Source organism: Cynocephalus volans, chromosome 2 (assembly GCF_027409185.1).
Source record: "Cynocephalus volans isolate mCynVol1 chromosome 2, mCynVol1.pri, whole genome shotgun sequence".
Taxonomy (NCBI): domain Eukaryota; kingdom Metazoa; phylum Chordata; class Mammalia; order Dermoptera; family Cynocephalidae; genus Cynocephalus; species Cynocephalus volans.
The window spans coordinates 141,803,948-141,827,767 of record NC_084461.1 but is presented as its reverse complement, the minus strand read 5'-3'; the positions used below and the strand labels follow the sequence as shown (position 1 = coordinate 141,827,767).

General features: G+C 36.5%; 1 protein-coding gene and 1 pseudogene across 3 annotated transcripts in view; one reads left to right on the top strand and one right to left on the bottom strand.

Moving 5' to 3' along the window:
- The window catches only part of PWWP2A (PWWP domain containing 2A), a 34,709-nt gene that overhangs the window by 5,700 nt on the left and 5,189 nt on the right, over nt 1–23,820 (top strand). For 2 of the 3 annotated variants that reach the window (XM_063086340.1, XM_063086339.1), the window contains exon 2: nt 13,093–14,057. In XM_063086340.1, the coding sequence (XP_062942410.1) occupies nt 13,093–14,057 (965 nt within the window). Of the gene's footprint in view, nt 1–13,092; nt 14,774–23,820 lie in introns of those variants that run through there. The other variant, XM_063086338.1, reaches the window with a different exon arrangement.
- On the bottom strand, nt 10,447–10,653 carry LOC134371252 (U2 spliceosomal RNA; annotated as a pseudogene).

The window sequence follows — 23,820 nt, the reverse complement described above, 5'->3', positions numbered from 1 at the left end:
AATTTTTTTTGGTGATTATTCTGCTGATTTCCCAAGGTGTCAATAAAGGGATCCCACAGTAAAATAGCAGAGGCCAGTGCCAATCACATTCTGACCCAGTCAGCTTTAGGATGTCCATTACTATACTGTATTGAGAGTGTGCTCTTTCATTGTTTGTTGCACCAATCAGATTTTTTTTTTTGGAAGTGATTAGTTGTTGAGCAGTAAAAACCTAGGTTGAATCTGAACATAAAGAATACTGTAACATGGTATTAAATAAATTTTATAAGTATATTTTATATATTAGATAACTAGATGTGTTATATTCCCACTATGCCAGGCATGTTTTTTATTGGGCTTGGGTTTCTGAGGTAATTTTCACCCTTTTAGATGTATATAAGACTTCTTCACTGTGTGTTGTTTTAAAGTAAAGCCCTTGATGAAGCTAGGTCTGATCTTTCTAAGATCACCTTTTCTGTGGGGGTTAATTAAGAGTTTGCATATTTTGTGCTTATCTTCACTGTTTTGGTTGAGTTAATTTCATATTGGTAAAAAATAAGACATTCTTAGTTAATTGTGCCTATGAAGTGCATCATTATTTCTTGTATTTATTGGCTGCCTGTACTGCCTAAACTGCCAAATTCAGACACACACTACCAATAGATCAGAAGCCTGCTGCAGAGGAAGATCTTGCAAGAAAGTAAGTGGAAATTGTTATATTCTGGGTGGATTTAATAAACAGATTTCTGAGCTGCACTCCACCAATTTATATTTTAAACAAGATGATTCTGATGCGGATGATTGTTGTACCATATTTGGAGAGAACTGATTTTTAGGGAGTAGTTTTGCCAATATAGTAGAATGATAAATTTGTTAAACTTGTTTTTAAAGTTACTGGTTAATTTAGAACAGAACGTAATTACAAACTAAGCAATGCATGTCAGTCAGGATGGTTAACTTAGGTGGCAGATCCAGATCTTGATCCTAATTATAGAACTGGTACTTAGGCTTGCAAATGGTTTCTTAAATCTGGTTGCCCACTGCAAGTTTAAGTAGTTCATGATTTTCATCTCTTTCCCCCTTGAACCATTCATCTCTTTCCCCTTATATGGTCGCCTTGCTGTAGGATAGTGTTTTTAACTTTTTAAAACTTATACCCCCTGTGATACTTAATTTCACTTTTCTAAAGCATATTTCTTCTATCTAAGAAAGTTGCCATGCTTTACTTTCTGTACTTAATAATAGCTACTGTGTATTTCCTATTCTATTCTAGGCCCTGTGTGAAGTACTTCATATACGTTGTTTCGTTTAAGACTGGAAAAACCAATGAAGTAAATTCTGTTAATCCCTGATTCACAGATAATGACACTGAGGCTCAGAGATTAAGTAAATTGCCTGAAATTATTATTATTATTATTATTTTTTAAAGATGACCGGTAAGGGGATCTTAACCCTTGACTTGGTGTTGTCAGCACCACGCTCTCCAAGTGAGTGAACCGGCCATCCCTATATAGGATCCGAACCCATGGCCTTGGTGTTATCAGCACCGCACTCTCCTGAGTGAGCCACGGGCTGGCCCTGAAAATCACCCTATTCTAATTAAAATGTACCTATATTTTATTATTACCACTTAGTTTATGGTTTTGGTGGGGAGTTAACCTGGTAGCTAGAAATGATAGAGCTCTCTGTTCCTGACTCACCTGGGTGACAGCCATTTGCTTTAAAAATATTAATTGCTCTCGGGCTGGGCCCGTGGCTCACTTGGGAGAGTGTGGTGCTGATAACGCCAAGGCCACAGGTTCGGATCCCCATATAGGGATGGCTGGTTGGCTCACTGGGTGAGCGTGGTGCTGACAACACCAAGTCAAGGGTTGAGATCCCCTTACCGGTCATCTTTAAAAAATAAATAAATAAATAAATTAATTAATTGCTCGTCAGTTCAGTTCTGTGAACTGTGGACATTTTTGGAAATTGGGTTTCTTTATACATGGTCCTGGGTCTTACGTTAGATTACATTCTGTTTTACCTTGATTAGCCTGTCCCTGGCAATAGTGAAGTCCACTTGTTCATAGAGAAAGCATGAACTGTCAGCTTTGAAGTATATTAAGCACAGATCAGTACTCAGTTGGTGCTGGATGACTGAATTTGAAAATAATTTAAAGACTAAAATACAATAAGTTGTTAGGCAACTGAAATAGGAATAGCAAAATAAATTGAATAAATTGCCCTTTTAAAAAAGTCTGTTGAGAAATGCTTAGACCTTTGTGTGGTGGATCCCATTAAACATAGTACAAATGAAATATTGAAAGTACGTAGAAATCATAATGGAAACACAGGAAACTTAACACTGCTTATTGGTATCTTAGAGCCAGGACCACAAAAATTTTGTTCAAGTGTTTGGAAACTGTGATGAGTATTTACATTAATAATTTAAAAAGGGGGCTGGCCGGGTTAGCTTACTTGGGAGAGTGTGGTGCTGGTAAAACCAGGGTCTCATGGTTTCAGATCCCCATCCCAGCCAGTCACCAGAAAAAAATAAATAAAAAAGAAGATTGTTTTATACTGGCATTCATTTTCTTGGGAGAATGTCAAGTATTTTCCTAGAAGTGATGTACAAAAGTGAAATCAATATTTATCTGATCGGGCGGGCTGTCTTGTTCAGTTGGTTAGAGCATGGTGTTGTAATATCAAGCGTTCAAATCCCCATACTGGCCAGCTGCAAAAAAAAAAAAAAAAAAAAAAAAAAAAAAAAAAAAAAAAAGAATGATCTTAAAAATACTTTGCCACTGTGCAACTATTGTAATATTCTTGAATGGTTATTTTATTTTATTTTTTATTTTTTGTTTGTTTTTGGATAGGTATTTTAAATGGAATTTACTATTAGGGAGTTAAATAATTTGAATGCTGTACAGATGTTATTACTATTTTTGCTTTTGTAAAGACTGAAGCATAAATGTTTTCTATATCTATAGTTGTTTCAATTTTTATTTCCAAACTTAATTATCCAGGTAAGGTTTTTTAGGGGATTGTTTGAAGGTATATGATTGAGAGTTTAAAATCTTAAGTTATTGTTTAAACCTTTTTTCCCCTCTTTCAAATCTACCCATGAATTTATAAAAGATAATTGAGTAGATTTTTTTGGGGTGGCGGGGGGTGGGGGGGGCGGTGCGGGGGGTGGTGCTTTTGGCTGGTACAGGGATCAAACCCTGGACCTTGGTGTCAGCAGCACCATTACCTAACTGAGCTAACTGGCCAGCCCTAGACTTTTCTTTTTTTAAGATAGAGTAAATTCTTATGGATAGAAAGTTCTTAAGAATTTTTTCATGCATCCCCTCTCCCCACCAGGTAATGTTAAAAGATATTTCTTGGGATCCTTGTTTCATTATCGGTACATGTTTTGTTTTTAATGTTGCTAAAGTCATCTTTCCTCCCCTCTTCTTCACCCATTTGGGTACCCTGCAGATTGCCCTTGTAAATACTTCGGACTAATAATGAAAAACATTATCCAATCACATACAGTTAATAAAAATGAGTACATTTTATTTATTTATTTATTTATTTATTTATTTATTTTGTTGTTTTTTCGTGACCGGCACTCAGCCAGTGAGTGCACCGGTCAGTCCTATATAGGATCCGAACCCGCGGCGGGAGCGTCGCCGCGCTCCCAGCGCAGTACTCTACCAAGTGCGCCACGGGCTCGGCCCAAAATGAATACATTTTAATTTTAATATAAAAATAATAACTACTATATATTGTGCCTCCTTCCTGTGTACTAGGCCCTGTGGTAAGCACTTATGTATATTCTTTAACTTTGATGACCATTGTATTTTTTTAACTGCAATTCCAAAATTCAAAAAGCTCTGAAAACTGAACTTTTTGTTTTGGTGGCAAAAGCTAACCTAACATGAAATTATGTAAGGCTATTTATCCATCCCATTTAGTGTGAATGTGCTTTCATTTCATGTCATTGCTGACATTAATATGCTTGGTGATAGGGTGCTTATTATCTTCTGAAAATGAGAAGAATTCTGAAATCTGTCTACCTCCACAGGATTCAGAAAAGAGCACGTGGACCTATTAGTTACTTCGCTCTCTTAGTGGAAAAGCAGATGTTGAGGGGAAAGAGGATAAGTAACTTGATGAAATGAGGGGAGGCAGTAGTTAAGAGCCTAACTTTGGGCTGACTGCCAGGATTCATATCCTGGATCTACGGCTTACTAGCTGTGTCATCTTGGGAAGGTCACTTACCCTTTCTGTGCTTTAGTTTCCTCAACTATAATATGGGGATAGTAATAGTACTTTACTAATACGGTTGCTGTGCTGATTAAATCAGTTAGTGTAACTAATTACATATTTAGAGTAGTGCCTGGCATATAGTAAGTACTATATAAATTAACTACTATTACTTTTATGAAGTAGTTACTAAGTGGAAGAACTAGGATTAATGTGACAACAGCCCTTGCAGTTCAGTCATTTAATATGGGTTTGCTTGAGTATCCACTCAATCTAAATTTTATTGTATGGTGGCCTACAGTATAATCTGCATCTTTAGAATGCTTTGAAAGTATCTGTAGATGATTCAGAAAATACTGGTGAACTATATATAACTTTCCCTTTTAAGAAGGAAGGATGACATTTATGTTTTACTAGGGAATGAGATAACAGAGTTGCTTTCATAATACAGCGTTAGGGGCTTTTCTAGATCTTTTTTTTCCCACTGGCACCTTGGGGCAGATGGCATAAGAGGAAATTAAGGTATTTGTCAGGAAGAGAATGTCTCATTAGGGAAATTTAGTACTTATAGTCTGCTTAGTATATGCTTTTTAAACATAACTGAAAAGGGCTCACCTTTGAGAATGATACATTTGAAAGTCAGGAAAAGGAAGATATTTTTCTGCTCTCCTTTGTACTTACTAAATTATGAGATCAGACAAGTATAACTGAGCTTAAGTTTTTAACAAAGCAATTTGGATACATCACTATACCATCAGAAGCCTTCTGTCCTCATCTGGTCAAGACACTAGTTACTATTCTCCATCTACCACAGTCTTAGCCTAACAACCCCCTACCCTTAGGCCCACTCACCAATATGCTCTCCCCTCTTTCTGCCAGATGGATTATCTTTATTTTATTACTTTAAGCCAATGAAGACTTGACCAACGTACTGCGATGAGTAACCAGTCTTTACAATTCACCACTCCCTGTTTTGCTCGTCATTAATCAGCTTGGGACATTCAAGGTCCTATTCGCTGCAAAGCCTATTTCCTGATTACTCTGATTACTAATCCACAGTGATTTCTTTCCTTCTGAAGTCTGTAATCTCTTTTGGCAATGACTGTTGCATCTGGGGTCATCTACTAAAGCTGAGTCCTAGGGCTGGGACTATGTTGTGTACTATCAGACTAATTAGTGTATTTGGTTTTGAACTTAGATTGTTGCTTAGTGGTACTTGAAGTGACTTTGCTGGCATTTACATTTAAGTGGGAGAAATTTTCTTTTATATATACTTTCTTTGCTTAAGTTTTGGTGGAACTGAGGTAAACTGAATTTAAGATTATACTTATAAAACAATTATTTTTAAAACTTTTTTTGAAATAATTTCAAACACAGCAGAAAACTTTTAAAAAGTCTTTAGAGTCACTAATTTTTAACATTTGCTTTATCATTCTTTTTTTTTTTTTTAAAGATGACCTGTAAGGAGATCTTAACCCTTGACTTGGTGTTGTCAGCACGATGCTCTCCCAATTGAGCTAACTGGTCATCCCTATATAGGGATCCGAACCCATGGCCTTGGTCTTATCAGCACCACACTCTCCCAAGTGAGCCACGGGCCTGCCCTGCTTTATCATTCTTGATGGAAACATATTTTTCCCGAACTGTTCCAGAGTAGATTGAAGACATCATTCTCCTTTACCCCCCTAATACTTGAGCATTTATTTCTAAGATAAAATATATTCTCTTACATAGCCATAGTACAGTTTTCAAGTTCGAGAAACATTGACAGAATTCTTTTTATCTCATTTGCAGCCCATACATATTTCATTATTTCATCAAATTTTCCAATAAAAATTTCCTTTAAAGCTTTTTTCCTCCTCTAGTAAATGATTTTGTCTTACATTTAGTTGCAATATAATGTAGAAATTATGTAATAGGGACTGTTCCACAGTTTGGGATTGTCTGATATTTACTCCTGAGAAGTTTGCGTTATATTGGCAAATGTGTTCTCAGCCTACCACATCTGTAGGCACGTGACAGCCACTTGCCCTCATTGGTGATGTTCACTTTGATTTTCCTGCGGTCAGGGTGTTGTTCTGTTTCTCCACTGGACACTGAAAATTCCTTTACTTCCTTTGCACTAAACTACATTGCAAATATACTGCTTCTTATTAAAGCTTCCCTTGTATATTTAGCTGGATATACATCTGTAAAAGTTTATTTATTTAAAAAAATGACTGGTAAGGAGATCTTAACCCTTGTCTTGGTGTTGTCAGCACCACGCTCTCCCAAGTGAGCCAGCCGGCTATCCCGATATAGGGATTTGAACCCATGGCCTTGGTGCTATCAGCACCACACTCTCCCAAGTGAGCCACAGGCCGGCCCTGTAAAAGTTTTTTTTAAATTGTGGTAAAAAACATACATAAAATGAAACATCTTAACCATTAAGTGTACAGTGCAGTAGTGTTAAGTACATTCATATTGTTATGAAACACGTACATATCTAGAACTTTTTTATCTTGCAAAACTATAACTCATTCCTCATTAAGCTCCCCATCCTCCGCCCTGGCAACCACCTTTCTACTTTGTTTCTATGAATTTGACTACTTTAGGTACCCTATAAGTGTATTCACACAGTATCTTTTTGTGACTAACTTACTTCACTTAGCATAATTTCTTCAAGGCTTATCCATGTTGTAGCGTGTGACGTGATTTCCTTCGTGTGACGTGATTTCCTTTTTAAGGCTGAAAAATATTGCATTGTGTATGTACATCACATTTTGTTTATCCATTTAAATGGGTAGCTTCCACCTTTTGGCAGTTGTGAATAATGCTATGAATATGGGTGTATAAATATCTCTTGCAGATGTTGCTTTCAGTTCTTTTGGATATATACCCAGGAGTTGGATTGTATGGAAATTCTATTTTTAATTTTTTGAGGAACAGATGTACATTGTTTTCGATAAAATTTACTATTGCATTTAGCTGACTATTGAGTTAATTTTATTTGTCCTGAGATTAAACTTTGACATCCCAAGCAATCTGAGTTGAAATACGAACCAAAATAATCTTGCTTCACAGTTTTCCCTCTTTTATAATTTAACCTGTTGCTAATTGTAAGGAGCAGTAGTTTCTAAAAACATCTTTTTTCTTACTGTAGTTCTTTTTTTGGGAGGAAAAGGAAGGAGGTTTGGTTCAGCCAGAACACTGGGATGTGTCTCAACTAACCCTCCAGAATTTTTTTCTGAGTGTTGAATTCCTTAGGACCTCTGTTTGCTTGCTCGAAGTTAGTAATACTTTTGCTTTTTATTTCTTTATATATTTCTTAAATGGGCTGGCTGGTTAGCTCATTAGAGCACAGTGTTGTAACACCAATGTCAAGGGTTCAGATCTTGCCAGAAAAAAAGAAAATTCCCTCCTACAGTGCAGCTTGGCAACTCGAATTGGAGGGAAGAAAATGAGAATCAGTTGTGCACTGTTAAACTGTTGTAAACAGCAAGGACTTGGTTAGAGTATGGTGCTGATAAACACCAAGGTCAAGGGTTCAGGTCCCTGTATCAGCCAGCAACTCCCACCCCCAAAAGGATGTAATCCTAGGTCAGAGGTGAGTTGATTGAGGTTGCTGTAGGAATTATCTGACTTTTAAAAAAATGGGTAGCTGTTAGTAAACATTTTACTTTTGTTTGAAGTATTCCTTTGGAAAGGAAATTTGGTGTGTGTGTTTGTGCGTGCGTGTGTACCTGTGTACCTGTGTGCGTGCGTGCGTGTGTGCGTGCGTGTGTGTGTGTTCATTCAATCTTGGCAGCTGGCCAGTATCAAGTTGAACCCTTGACTTTGGTGTTGTCAGTGCCACGATCTAACCAAGTAAGCTAACTGGCCAGCCTGGAAAGGAAATTTGGGTGATGATTATGAGCTTCACGCCGGAAGTGATGCATATTTAAGTATAGGATTGATTGGTAATGCTAGAAATCTTGAGCAAATATGGTAATTTTATAAAGCTTATCAGGAGGTGAGAAAAGGCTTATTCATTTAGTCAAAACTAGATTCATCAGTAAAATTCAACATCTTAAATGGAACCCAAACACTAGAAAATATTTTCATACTTCCTACAATAGTCACATTTTGAATTTTGACTAAAATACTCCACATTTATATTTGTTTCACCTTTGCTTGCATTAGGCTAAGGATTCTTTTTCACAGTGATTATCTCTTGCCTTGACAAAAAGTAGAGATTAAGCCCCAGTATTCTGCCCCCTCCAAATTTTGGCACTCATTACTCCTAAGTTATTAAGAAGATAGCTATTTTTAGAAAACATTTATTTTGAAGTAATTATAGTTTTACAGGAAGCTGCAAAGGTATTGTAGAGAGGTCTCTTGTATCCTTTACTCAGTTTTCCCCAGAAGCTATTTTTAATTAAGCCATAATACCTGAATATTTTCCTTTAGAATTTTTGGGTAGTGGTTAAAGAAGACTGAAAATAGGTAAGGGTTAGGATGAGTCACTAATATATTAATAAATGCCCTAATGTTGTACAAAAAAGGAATAGGGGAAACAGGGGAGATACTTTGCATCTTATTCAATTCTTGTAAAAAGTTCTTTTAGAAAAAGGTCAAGCAGGGCCGGCCTGTGGCTCACTCGGGAGAGTGTGGTGCTGAAGACACCAAGGCCACGGGTTTGGATCCCATATAGGGATGGCTCGTTCGCTCATGGGCTGAGTGTGGTGCTGACAACACCAAGACAAGGGTTGAGATCCCCTTACCGGTCATCTTTATAAAAAAAAAAAAAGAAAAGAAAAAGGTCAAGCAAAGGATACCAGTCAGCCTGTCACCTATCTATTTGCTTATTAAAATCTGTTTGCTTATAACAAAATATCTGGAACTGGGTGATTTATAAAGAAAAACATAATTTATTGTTTACAGTTTCTGAGGCTATGAAGTCCAAAGTCCATCTGGTGGTGGCGACAGTGAGCCAGGGAGGGGTCTTACATTGCAAGATGGTGGAAGCAGAGAGAGCAGAGAGACACTCTCTTCTTTTAAACCCCTCAGAGCCACGCCCCTGACCACCATTTTTAATCTGTTCACTACTGCAGGGTCCTACAATCCAATCACTTCTTCAAGGCTTCACCTTTCAATTACCATAATAGGATTTCTCACCCTCTTAACAGTCAGAGTGGGGGCCAAGTTTCTAATACATAAAACTTGGGGGACAACAATTAAGCTTCAGTGAGTTTTGGGGGGACATAATTCAATCCACCACAATCTTCTCTCCTCAGGTCATCCTTTGGTGAGCATTCACATGGGACATAAATGTCCTCACCTTAGAAAAAGCTAAAAGCAAAGGCGCTTGCAAAAAATTCAGACCCTGGGTTCCCCCATAAGAGTCTTATGATTCAGTGTTAGGGCAGGGTGTAAGAATCTCCATTTTCAAACACCCCAGGGTGCTGTGATGACAATTTTCACAGAATGTACTTGAGAAATTAGGATTTAGGTTTTCTTTTTTTTAGTTTAAAAAAAAATTGTTTTTTAAAAGATGACCGGTAAAGGGATCCTAACCCTTGACTTGGTGTTGTCAGCACCACGCTCTCCCAAGTGAGCTAACCGGCCATCCTGTGCAGGGATCTGAACCCATGGCCTTGGTGTTATCGGCACCACACTCTCCCACACTCTCCCAAGTGAGCCATGGGCTGGCCCAGGATTTAGGTTTTTTTAAGAGCCAATAGTCTTGTTGCTACTTTATGTTCTTATTAAGGTTACAGTTTCATAGACCAGTGGCTTTCATACTTTTGAACGTAGTTACAAATATATTATTACATATGGCTTCCTATATACATATATACTTACGTGAAACAGATTCATTGCAGTTACAGATATTTACTCTTATTGTTCTTATACACTCTGATTTTGTGACCCTTGAAATTGATTTTACAGCCAATGTCTCCAACCTGTTTGATAACACTGCCCTAGGTATTTACTGTTGTCCATGTAAGGGTGATAGCATGATTACTTAGATGAACTGAGGACATATGACCTCACTTTTTCTCTTAAAGTGATTTATCTTTCTGGTCCTTCAAGAACATTTTATTATCATTTAAAAATATTTTTCTGCTTTGCCAGTCATTAATCACTCACAGTTACCAGTTTTGTTTTGGTTTTTTTTGGTAGTCTACAATTTTCATTCATCATTATATAATTGAGTGCTTCCCTATGTTACTGAAAAACATTTAATGCTTGTTATTTTATATGCTTTTGAAGGAAAGGCAAAGAAAAAAATCCAGATGTGAAATGTTAATGTACTTATTGAACTCCATGAAAGTAAACATTTCAGATTCCACAACTTACTTGATATAGATAGCTTTAAAATAATCGGCTGGGTCATCCTCACATTATGAGTATGTATTAAAGATATGGGAAGGACCCTAAACTCTACACTTGATCTTAGCCAAAAGGCCGAGAAGCGATAAGGACCCTAAACTCTAATAAATTATTAGTTTGAAAATAAAATCAAATTACTTAAATAAAGTAAATTAGTTGAAGTAGATTTTAGCCAAGAAAAGTGGCTAACATTTATTCACCTTTAATTCTTACCTGAACGTTACTCATTTTACACATGCAAAAATTGAAGTTTAGAGGATTCAAGCAGTTGATAGAGACAGCTGTGAAACTTCACCTCAAACATTAAGATAATTATGGTTTAGTTATTCTTAATAAAAGGAAGGACATTTTTACTCAGCTGTGGAAACATATAAAAGTATAGTGGAAGCAAAGTGATGGCTTCTTATGAGTTAGAACATTTTATTGTTAATACAAATAGTTGTCTTACCTCAGATAAGTCATTTTATGGAGCTCTACATTAAAACACAAAAATCACCTCTTTTGTCCTGTTATCTTGAAAAAGTGGTTATTGAGCAACTATATACAAGAAAATGTTAAATGCTGAAAATACCTTGCAGTTAAGGCATTAGGAAGCAAGCACTTAGTTACCAAATGCTATGCTACAATAGGAAGCAACTTTCTGCAAGGTCTGATACAGTGAGGAGGATGCCTTTCCTTTTTGAATTAGTCTAGGCCCAGACTTGTCCTACCATAGGTAAAAAAGGAATTATTTTTCTTTAGGACTTGTAAATATTTGCTGTAAATTGTTGATTTCTGGTAGCCAAGGTCACAAAGACTTTAGGAAGAAAAGTATTTAGGTGTTAGAACCAGATACCTGGTGTATGTGGACTATTTCTAAATCTCTGCCCAGGTTTAGGTGTGTCTGTAGCCATTAGTAACTAATCTCAAGATTTCTTCCCAGCAAAGGTATTCTGAACCTTTTGGGGAGCATAAGAAAGAACATTTTAGAGAATCTGAGCATCACAGACTTATTCTCCAGAAAAACAGACGTATGTAAAACATTTGCATCTGGTTTCAGAGGTTCTACCTGACTGACTATCGAATTCTGTCCTTGGGTTCCTAAGCACCTTTGCCTTATAGGTTTGGCACTGGAATTGTATTGTACTTTTGGAATCAAATAGTTTTTAAGATTAACATGTTAACATATATGCTGAAATTATTTGGTAGTGTGATTTCATTTTTGTGTGAAGGAAACTGAGTATGGTAAGTTTAGTTTAAGGGTTGGGTTCTTGATATTCAGCCCAGGCAGATTAAACCACAGTTATTTCTAAGTATATGTGAGAAACAAGGTTATTGACCACTGTTTTATATAGAAACTGAGAATTGTAAAGATTTGTGTTCTGTACCAGTGTTTTGCAAACTGTAGGTCTGGACCCATAAAGGAGTTTTGAAATCAATTTAATGGGTCTCACTAGTATCAAAACAAATGAAGTAGACCAGAGTAGGCAAAAACCCCCAACAAAACCCCCATCATTATGTATCACATATATAAGGTTAAGTATTTGGTGAGACTTTTGCTTAAGTGTGTGTATGTATATGCATGCAAGTATATATACATAAATGTTTTTATTGGGTTGTAGTGTAAAAATAGTTCTTAATGTGGGGTATGATTTTAAAAGTTTGAGGGCCAGCCCATGGCTCACTTGGGAGAGTGTGGTGCTGATGATACCAAGGCCATGGGTTCGGATCCCTATATAGGGATGGCTGGTTAGCTCACTTGGGAGAGCATGGTGCTGATAACACCAAGTCAAGGGTTAAGATATCCTTACTGGTCATTAAAAAAAAATAAATAAATAAATAAAAGTTTGAAAGCCACAGCTCTATACCTATCATTTTTGGAGATAGTTTGAGTACCTGAGTTCCTGGTATTTTCGTGTTTTTTGGGGGTGGAATTTGGGGGTCTTAAGAATTGGGACACAATAGTAAAGGAGCAACTTTCTTTGACTTTTTAGTGGTTAACCAATAAAGTTGAGATGAAATTTTACTGATTCAGTATTTTGCGGTAAAGTTGAATTTAGCTTTGTGAAGCTTTTGAAAGCTGTTATAACCAGAGGAAGATACATGTATGTACATTATAAATTTGTAGTTGCATTTACTGAAAGTGTTGTATATAGTTCAGTGAATGTAAAGTCATATAACATTTAATATTAAGGTATCTGATCGAACATTCTTTCTGATTCAGGACTGGAAAGGTCTATTTTAAGTAAAGTCAGCTATTCTGGCATTGCTTAGGGCAACCATTTGGAGTATTTATTTCTGTTTTTGCCTAAAATGCAGGACCAAAAGAAATGGGGAGGTCTTTGGGATTTTTGGGGGTGGTGGTCAGTCAGTAAATTTTTGTTATTTTGGTTTTGGCAGCTGGCTGGTAACAGGTGTTTTGTTTTTTAATATGAAATAATTTTCAGGAAAAGTCATTAATAAACATTAGGTGTTAATAGGTAAGAAATTGAATTATAGATGTTAATTTAATGGCTTTTTCTTTTTTTTTTTAAATTTCTTTCAAAGGTTTGGGCCCCATGGGATCCCTGTGACAGTATTTCCCAAAAGGGAATATAAAGATAAGCCGGAAGCCATGCAGCTCCAAAGTAATACATTCCAAGAAGGGACAGAAGTCAAGCGTGAAGTGAATGGTGCTGTTCCTGATGATCCTTCTCCTGTCCCGCCTCCCGAGCTGAGCTTGGCTGAAAGCCTATGGACTTCCAAACCACCACCTCTCTTCCATGAAGGAGCACCTTACCCTCCCCCTTTGTTTATCAGGGACACATATAACCAATCTATACCTCAGCCACCTCCTCGGAAAATTAAGCGACCCAAACGAAAAATGTACAGGGAAGAACCCACTTCAATAATGAATGCTATTAAACTACGACCTAGGCAAGTCCTGTGTGATAAATGTAAAAACAGTGTTGTTGCTGAAAAAAAGGAAATTAGAAAAGGTAGTAATGCAAGTGACTCTTCTAAATATGAAGATAAGAAACGGAGAAGTGAAAGTATAACTACTGTGAACAAAAAACTGAAAACTGACCATAAAGTGGATGGGAAAAACCAGAATGAAAGCCAGAAAAGAAATGCCGTGGTTAAGGTTTCAAATATTGCTCACAGCAGAAGCAGAGTAGTAAAAGTTTCTGCTCAGGCAAATACATCAAAAGCTCAGTTAAGTACTAAAAAAGTGCTCCAGAGTAAGAACATGGATCATGCAAAAGCTCGGGAAGTGTTGAAAATTGCCAAAGAAAAGGCACAAAAGAAGCAAAATGAAACCTCTGCTTCCAAAAATGCACATTCAAAAGTCCATTTCACACGTCGATACCAGAATCCTAGCTCAGGTTCCCTTCCGCCCCGGGTTCGTTTAAAACCACAGAGGTACAGGAATGAAGAAAATGACTCTTCTCTGAAGACAGGACTTGAGAAAATGCGGAGTGGCAAGATGGCACCCAAGCCCCAGTCTCGCTGCACCTCTACCCGCTCAGCAGGTGAGGCCCCTTCAGAAAATCAGAGTCCCTCAAAAGGCCCCGAAGAGGCCAGCAGTGAGGTTCAGGACACAAATGAAGTGCATGTGCCTGGTGAGCAGGATGAACCACAGACATTGGGCAAAAAGGGCAGCAAAAGCAATATCTCTGTTTACATGACCCTAAATCAAAAGAAATCTGACTCTTCCAGTGCTTCAGTGTGTAGTATTGATAGCACAGATGATTTGAAATCTTCCAACTCTGAGTGTAGCTCTTCTGAAAGCTTTGATTTTCCTCCAGGCAGTATGCATGCACCTTCCACCTCCACTTCCTCCTCTTCAAAGGAAGAGAAAAAGCTCAGTAATTCCTTGAAAATGAAAGTCTTTTCCAAAAATGTCTCTAAATGTGTCACACCAGATGGCAGGACCATATGTGTAGGGGACATTGTTTGGGCCAAGATCTATGGCTTCCCTTGGTGGCCAGCCCGTATTCTTACTATAACTGTGAGCCGGAAAGACAACGGCCTTTTAGTCCGGCAGGAGGCCCGTATTTCATGGTTTGGGTCTCCAACAACATCTTTCCTTGCTCTTTCACAACTCTCCCCCTTTTTAGAAAACTTCCAGTCACGCTTTAATAAGAAGAGAAAGGGCCTGTATCGCAAGGCTATCACAGAGGCAGCTAAGGCTGCCAAGCAGCTGACCCCCGAAGTGCGGGCTCTGTTGACACAGTTTGAAACGTGAACATGGACAGTAAGGTAGGCAAGAACCATTGGAAGGCACCACGGATTTTCTAGTCTAGTTAGGAATAATTTCTATGAAATAGCTTGGCCAAATTGGAGAGAGAAATTGCACTCAGTTGGCTGGCTTTTTATACTTAACCTTATAGCCATTTTTAGACTGAGAAGCTTAAACTGTACATGCAATCAAATTTTGTCTTAAGGAAGTGAAATTTTAGCAGTATCTTTCAGTTTTGAAGTCTAAAACCATCCCAAGGCATAGGAGCCATAGCCTCAACTGAAAATGAATTTTTACAGGGACTGTTAATTGCCATTGGTACCTAATACTGTAAATATATATATATATATGTACACACATACACACACATATATATAAAATATAGCCTGTCACTATGTGACACAGGTTGCATATTTGGGATTTTAGTAAGGGCTGGTGAACTGGGGGAATAGTGTGGATATTTAATGACCGCTTGTTTTTAATTAACGAACACTTACCCTTTCTATGCACATAATGGTGTAAAAGTTGGAACTTAGGTGTTCCACAAACTGAGATGCTTGCTATTCAGTTACAGACTGGGGAAATAGCCTGGTATTCGGGATTAAAACTGTCAAGACTGGATAGGTTTCTCTTGTCCAATGGGGATTTCACAAAAACTTTCAAGCTTCTGGTTTGGGAGTTCAGATAGGTTTGGTTTTGGATATGTAAATAGTTGATTGATGAATTTGGTCAGATTTCTCCTGACTGGCTATTCCTAAATTCTTAGGATACGTCCTAGTAAATTACACTTTGTGAATTAATTGTCGTATGTGTAATTGTTGCATTTTGGATGTACCTAATTTGACAGTTTTTAAAAAATATTTCCGTTTAAGGTATCTGTTTGCAGGTCAGAAAATGAAAAAATGTAATTGTGTAATGCTCTGAAATGTAAAAAAAACCAACAAAAACGCTGTAAATAAAATCAACTAAATCCAAATTATTTGTGTGTGTTTCTCAAAAAGCTTTGAAAAGTTTCAAGGTGGTAGAAAATTCTATGCAACAGTGTTTAGAAGAGGTGGAAAAAATCAAAACTTTTATTTTGCTATTTGCCCTCTCGGAATATATTATCTGAGAATAGTTAAAATTCAAGTAACGAGATTAATCAGTATTTTCTTAATATGAAGTATTGTAGTATAGAGGTCTAATATGCTTTTAGATTTGATACTGCCCTTCCTGGCAATCTCATAGATGTGTGGGTTTTAATATTTTCATTTTAAGCCTTAATATTTCATTACATGCTTCGTTTTTTTACATTTGGGTAATTATAACTGGTCTCTCATCTGTTTGGTCTTCTGCCTCAGGTATCACTGCTTTTGGGGCTAATAACTTAGTTTACTACTATTCTACATGGTTCATCTCTCCCTAAGATTTGATTTCTTATTTTCCATTTTTAGCTTTGTATTGTTAGTGAAAAATGTATCTGTTTGCCTGTGGAGGCATGGTTATCCCAAGATTTTTTAAGTTGCTCATACTTTTTGTGTCTAACTTTTAAATTTGATGTAATTTCAATTTGATACTTTTGGAAACTTGAAACTTTTAAAGAGAGCAACTTTTTGTGGATTTCTGAATAATCCAATTTGAAATATCTTAGTTAGATATTTCACAATATCTGTGCAGTCAATAATGAAAAGATTAATGGAGATTGAAAATCAACAGGCTTCTGTCAGCTTCCTTAAGGTTATGGACTTTGATTAATAATTTCTGCAAAAGCAAGTAGGATTTCTTCTGGGGAACTCAGTCAATGCTTTTTGATTATAATGAACACACAATTAAAAAAAGGTGTTTCACTTGAATAGAACATATTCTTTCCTGCAAACAGAAACAACTATCCTATTTTTAAAATTCTTTGTTTGATTATAACAGGTTGAAAGTTCACAGTGTGATTGAGGGATAAGAAAGTATCTTCAGAGATTTTCTGAGTACTTGTTTCAGGTTAATGAACTTGTTCATTCACGTCTTTTTGAGAGTTTGAAACCTAAAGTTCAGAGAGATCTAAACAAAAGTCAACCAGGAACCTAAGATAGATAATACCAAGGCTTTGTGTAATGATCCGGGTGAATTTTATCTTAACATAGTGGTTTTGAAAGTGGATATTGCTAATAGTCAGATGCTTTGGCAAATGTGCTCTCATGGCATAAACCAAATTTGGTTTGTTTCAGAAGCCATGGGGAAAAAGAAGAAAGAAAACAATAAAATCATGATTGTGTAATACGAAAATAATAATTTTTTAGTTCATACCTTTGAGGAAAAGGTTGAAGCATAATAAATTTGCATGATCTACTTATCATGTCAAATGATCCCTCAATTTTAAATGGGCAGTCTGGCATGTTTCATCTGAAGTTTCAATAGGCAAACAAGTTGAAGTATTTTTGTAATCTTAAAATGTATATTCTAAACAGTAATTAAATAGTTGTATATTAAACAATGTTTTATTCAAATAGAAATCTCAGGCAGTTTGATAAATTTGTCCCGTATCTACTGCAGATGGAAAGAGTTGACTTGAGTAATTGTAGTCACCTTTATATTTCTCTTTGAAATGATAAAAGGAGGGACTTTCTCTTTGTATAGAGATAACCCAAATGGGTATTTTTCCCCCCTTGCAGACAGAAAATTAGGCTTAGACCAAATCTCTAATGGTCTAACAGAAGTGACTAAAACAAAGGATTAGTGAAAGGGAGAAAACAAGTGAAGTAAAGAGCTGTGAAAGCTAAGAATGTCTTTATTTCTAGAAATTCTAAGAAATTTAAAGCATCAGTACAGACCAGGAATCTGACTGGTCATTTGGAAAGGACATCTATTCAACTTTCATTTACACATGTGGAGGCAAAGACTTAAAAGATATCAGTGAGATATAGTTAGGGAAATGAGGATTCAGTTGTCAAACTGATGACTAAAATCAGCTATATAAATATATTTATGTTAGTGTTTGAGTTTCTAAATTACAAAATATTAAATTTAGTTGCACCCCTATTTAAGGAGGTTGTACCTTTCTAAAAATTGGTTATGTTGAAGGAAAGATACACATTTAAAGAGATGGCCAGTTTTCCTTTATATAGAATAACTGAATTGGGAATTGGAAATGACCTTAAGAAATCTATAATTTGGGTCTAAAATAAGATTTTTGCTTTTTAAATTGTGAATTTTCTACGGTTTGTACTGCATTGGTCCACTTTTGTTAGTACTCAGCAGAGAAGAGATAGGCAAATGTCTAGAAAAGTTGATGTTTTGGCTTTCGTGCCCGTCAGTGGTCTCCAGTGGGGAATTTGTCAGACAGAACTGAGACCCAATTTGTATGTTGGGGCAAATTTAGATTTTGCTTTGGAATTGTACTAACATTATAGGTTAAACATCCCTAATCTGAAATCCAGTATGCTCCAAAATCTGAAACTTTTTGAGTGCTGATGTGATGCTCAAAAGAAAATAAATGCTCACTGGAGCATTTCAGACTTTTGTATCTTCAGATTGGGATGCTTAACCTGTTCTATTACTCTCTGCAAATATTCCCAAATCCAAAAAAAATCTGAAACACTTCTGGTCCCAAGCATTTTGGATAAGGGATACTTAACTTGTATTGCTATTAAAACAATCTCTAATAGAAATGCCCGATATAAGGGAATTCAGAAATAGAACAAGAGGCTGGTGCCATTCCAATTGCCAGGAGAAAATAAAAGAGCTAAGCAGCATTACTTTTACATGGTTCTTTTTTTTTTGACTTTTTCGTGACCGGTTCTCAGCCAGTGAGTGGACTGGCCATTCCTATATAGGATCCGAACCCGCAGCGGGAGCAACACCGCGCTCCCAGCGCCGCACTCTCCCGAGTGCGCCACGGGCTCGGCCCACTTTTACATGGTTCTGACTTAGTTAATAGGCTGTTCCTATTCTGTATTTATAGTTTGTATACACTTATTGTATTCCTTCTCTCAACAAAGTGAATAGAATTAAAAAATGAAAGCATTAGCAATTAATATGCTCATGCCATTTTGAATAAAGGAATAGGAAGTTTAATGTCAGTGATATAGATGATCTATATATTTTTAGTGTTCCAGGTTATCTTGGTGTCTTTACAACGGATAATTGACAGTAAGATCAGAAGAGAAACAACTCTTTAATCTGTACTCAAGTAAGAGACTTAACATTTATAGATACAAACAGGATTTTTTTCCTTTTACTTTTCTTGTGGCATTAGGTGGAAATCATTTTCTCCTTGTCATTAATAGAGCACTGTAATTTTTCTGTGGTATTTTAAAAGTTGTGGTTAAATAGACATAACATAAAATTTACCGTATTAACTTTTTAATTGTACTGTCCTGTGGCATTAAGTACATTCACATTGTTTTGCAGCCATTACTACCATCCATCCGTAATCTGGTTTATGATAGAGATCTCTTGAATTTGGGGTGGTATTGTTCTAGAAGCTATTTGGGAATTAAGTCACAGGACTATTTTTCTTGGTCAGCATTGTGATTGGAATTTGCTACTGGTAGTGCCTGACTTCCAGGATTCTTTCCTAATCAGCCTGCAGTCCTGTACAAGGAAATATTGTCGCCCACAATGCTAATGGTTCCCCCAATTTTAAGAACTGTACTGCCTCTTGGCAAAATTTTTAGGTGAATTACTGTGACTGCATTTAGTTAAAACTATCCCCTTACAGTGACAAAAACAATTTTTTGGACAATTTTGTGACTGGAAACCATTTAAATTATTTTGGTAATGGAATTACTTTTTAAAACGTTTACATACTATACTTTTTGCCATATTTTCTTAATACATGTAGTGTTTTCTTTGAATCATTCACTTTTCTGACTTCTTATGTCAGTACAGTTAATGAAAAAACAAATATGCCTTGACATAATGTGGATAACCCTAATAAAATAAAATCTGAAGATCATCTGTATCACCTTTTGGTAGGGAATACTTAATTTTTATCTCATGCCTTTAAATCCATCTTGGAGGGGCTGGCCAGTTAGCTCAGTTGGGTAGAGCTCATTGATAACACCAAGGTCAGGGGTTCAGATCCCTGTACCCGCCAGCTGCCAAAAAAAAAAAAATCCATTCTGGGAAGGTTGAATCAGATTTTAATGTCTTAATCTCTGAAAAAACTTTGCTGAACTTGAATTTTTTTCTTAGAGATATCTGCGTTATTCTGGCACAAATTGAAGATTGCTTGGGAGGAAGTGTAAAAGGAAAAGGAAACACTGTAGACTGAATCATTTTCAGAATACTGAATTTCTGAGTCAAATTCTCATTTTTCAGCTGAATAACTTAGATGGCAGTAGTGTATCATGTTTAAATTAATGGGCCTTCTTTTGTCTAATACAACTTTTGTTCATAAAACAATTTCATAGAGCTTTGATGTTAAAAACAGGTTAGTCTTAAAAAAACTTCGTTTAAACATAAATATTTTTTTCTTCAAATTCCTGATATTTTTGTAAGGTCTCATTAAAAAAAGGTTGAAAACACAGTTATTATTTAAATATGGAATTTTCCTTCTATCATAAGAATGTGAGTTACCTCATTTGCCCTAGAAATGTGAATCTTAACCAGAGACCATGATTACAACTTGGTATTATAATTTTTCTATCCCAGTGTTATTATCTAGAAGGAACACCAAATACTTCATAGCTGAAATGTTAGGCTGTTACAATCACACATTTTTCCTTGTAAATTAAAAAAATGTGTAATTATAATGCACATCAAGTTTTGGCCAGAGCTTTTTTTTTTTTTTAAACTAAGATAATTTTGTAACTCTGACCCTCGCTTGGCTCTCTGGCACAGGCACTCACTTATAAAGCTATTGATAAAGCCTAGAAGGAGTATATATATATTTTCCCTAGGTAAAATGTAATAGGATTTTGTGGTTGCCTGGGGAGAATGTTTTTGTGGAAATGTGTCATACCGTTGAGTGTAAAAAAAAATGGCTGCTTGGGGCTGGCCTGTGGCTCACTTGGGAGAGTGCGGTGCTGATAACACCAAGGCCATGGGTTTGGATCCTATATAGGGATGGCCAGTTAGCTCACTCGCTGAGTGTGGTGCTGATGATACCAAGCCAAGGGTTAAGATCCCCTTACTGGTCATCTTTGGGGAAAAAAAAAAAAAAAAAAAAAAAAAGGCTGCTTATAAGAACATAACCTGCCAGTGATGCAGGTGAGTTGGGGTATTCATTAACATTTTTGAACCAGTAGTGCTCAACAGAGGGCTTTTACTGAGCATAGAATCATTCTCTTAACTTTTTAGGCACGTGGTTGAAAGTACAAGGTACTGAGCCAAATTTCCTAGATTCAAAGCCTGACTTGGATTTGCCACTTACAAGCTGTGTGATCTTAGATGGTTACCTCATGTCATCATCTGTGAAACTGGGGAAATAATAGTACCTCCTCATCAAGTAATTGTGAGAATTTAAGTGAATATTTAAAGCAATAAAATAAGTACCTTGCACAAGACCTGTATAAATAATTGATGTCATTACTATCACTTTGTGTATGTGACATAAAAATTTCATTGTGGTAGCTTTTGATATCTTTCTGAAACATGCATTCAGTGTAAATGAAAAAATGGTATAGCTATATTATTTTTACTTGAAAATTCCAGTTATCATAGTATGATTATCCACAAATATCTGGCAGTAGTATGAACTCACTGGTTTTAACAGGAATTTGTGGAGGGTAACCGGGAGGTCATGGGGATTATGGAGAAGGGAGACCTGCATTGACATTATCTTTCAACTCTTGCCACATTCATTTATGTTACTTATAAATTGTAGGGATCTAGTACTCACTTTCCGATTTCTACTCTATGCCAAGCACATGGCCTGTATCGCATACTGGTGAATACATGAGAACGAGTAATTCTGGTTCAGACACTTGTGTACTAATGACCATTCATCATCTCAGATGCCCCACATATCCTAAATCTTTTCCAAGGGACATGAGAAGTGTCTGAGCTGGTAGGGCTCAGTATAGCGTAGGTCCTGTTAGGAGTGCTTTACAAAAGTGTTAGAACCACAGAGCTTCACTTGTCAGCTTTTAAGTAAATTAGCTGATTTGCCAAATGCTGTGTTCCCCTGGGACCCTGGATTTTATTATTTTAGTGTTGTTTTGCCAAATGTTGAAAAGTGGACATTAATTTGAAAATTTCCTTTTTTTAATTGCTACTGGTATAATTGGGTAGGAAATTGTTTCCCCTTTCGAGGAGGGAAATACCTCACATTCCCAGGCCCTTAGTCTGTATGTATTGTTGCCCTGCTTTGCAGAGGATAGTTATTTTTACCCATGGTTCATTTTTGAGATACTGTTAATTACAAACCTATGATTTCTCTCACAGTTTAGTTTTCAGCAAGGAATCTGGCTGGGAGTGGCACATCTTGGTGTGAGTCCTGGTATGCAAGGAAGAACTATGTATAGTTTGTCTAAAATTCTAGAAAAATGGTTAGAAAAATCGCACTAAGGCAAGAAAACCAGAATGTCTGTTGTAAAACAAGGTACTATTTATGCTTTTCATGCTTGTTCATGTTGCATCATACTATACTGTATTAAGGAAATTTATATGAGTGTTCAGTGGGGTAATAGGTACATCTATATGATCTTAACTCTTTAGTTTTTAATTCTAAGCTTTGCTCTAAAGGCATGACCTCCTGTACTTCCCTCTTTCATACATTGTAGGAATAATCTTTTTTTTTGGCCGCTGGCCAGTATGGGGATCTGAACTCATGACCTTGGTGTTATAACACCTCACTCTAACCAATTGAGCTAAGTGGCCAGAGCTTTCATACACTCTAAAAGGAAGATTGAGTGTTTACTTACCCCGTTCCGATTTGCCCCTTTAGATCTCTGCTGCCTCCCAGGAATACTTGCCATTGTTGCACTTAAGTTTTCTCTTAAAGGTCAAAATAAGCATCAATGAAATCACCACCTTTTCATGGGGTTTCCCTTCATTCCATCACAGTCAGGGCTCCCTGGCTCTTCCTAACGGATATCCTGTACTAGTGGTAAATTTCTAAAGAAAAACCAACCGTGAGACCCTAAAAACATTGAGGGGGACTCATCTTCAACATTAGCATAAAAGACAAGCCAGTCTCTAGACGGGGGAGTGGCATGTTAATATTTTGAGTAGCAGTTTAGGCGGTTGCAAGTGAGGAAATGCATAGGGAAAGATGAGATCATTCTTCGATGCCTCTTCTTGACTCCTTGCCTAGAATTGAAAAGGAGTATTCTTTAGAGTGATCGTTGAAAACTAACAAGTTTTACTTATGTAGGGAGAGATTCAAAAGATAAATTCTTTAGTGCATTCAGATCCTTTTTTTCTTGTGTGATTGCTGTTGAGTTATAGTTAATTATATAAAATAAATTTTCTCATGAACAAAAAGGGTAGATAATCTCATTTTAAAAAGCTGCTTTCCTGTGAGTTAAAATTCAGAAGTAATTATAGATCAGGTGTATACAATATTTCTCCTTTTCAATGTTAGAAAACTCTTTAAGTTTTTATTATATGCAACTGCTTTTGATTTAACTTAGCATTTAAAAAAAATTATTATAAGGACTAAATATTATCTAAATCAGTGATCCCAGAGTTGCCTACAATGACGTGAAAGATGAATTGGTTCTTATGCTTAAACTAGGGAAGTGGGCAGACAAGCAAATGTTTAAAAATAAGGCTTAAAATAGAAGTTCATTTGAATTAGGCTTAGTATTTGAAGTCTCTGTTCTGGAAGCCTAAAAAGGAGGCTTATGTTGTAACTTATTTTAACCAGGTATTGCCTTACACAACAAGTTTACATCCTGATTAGTATGAAAGGGTGGTCGTCGGACAGTTTTTGGTCATTGAGCTCATTAATGATGTAATATAGATAGGGATGACTACTTCAGCCTCATCCTTGAATACTGAGAAGATCAGGACTCCTTTGACACTAGGCTAGTAAACAGTTTTTGTCAGGAATATTAAGTCTGAGTTAGCATTTCCACTTTCATTTTATAAGTTTGCTTGGAGGGCAGCATCTTGTGCCCGATGGCATTTTGCCC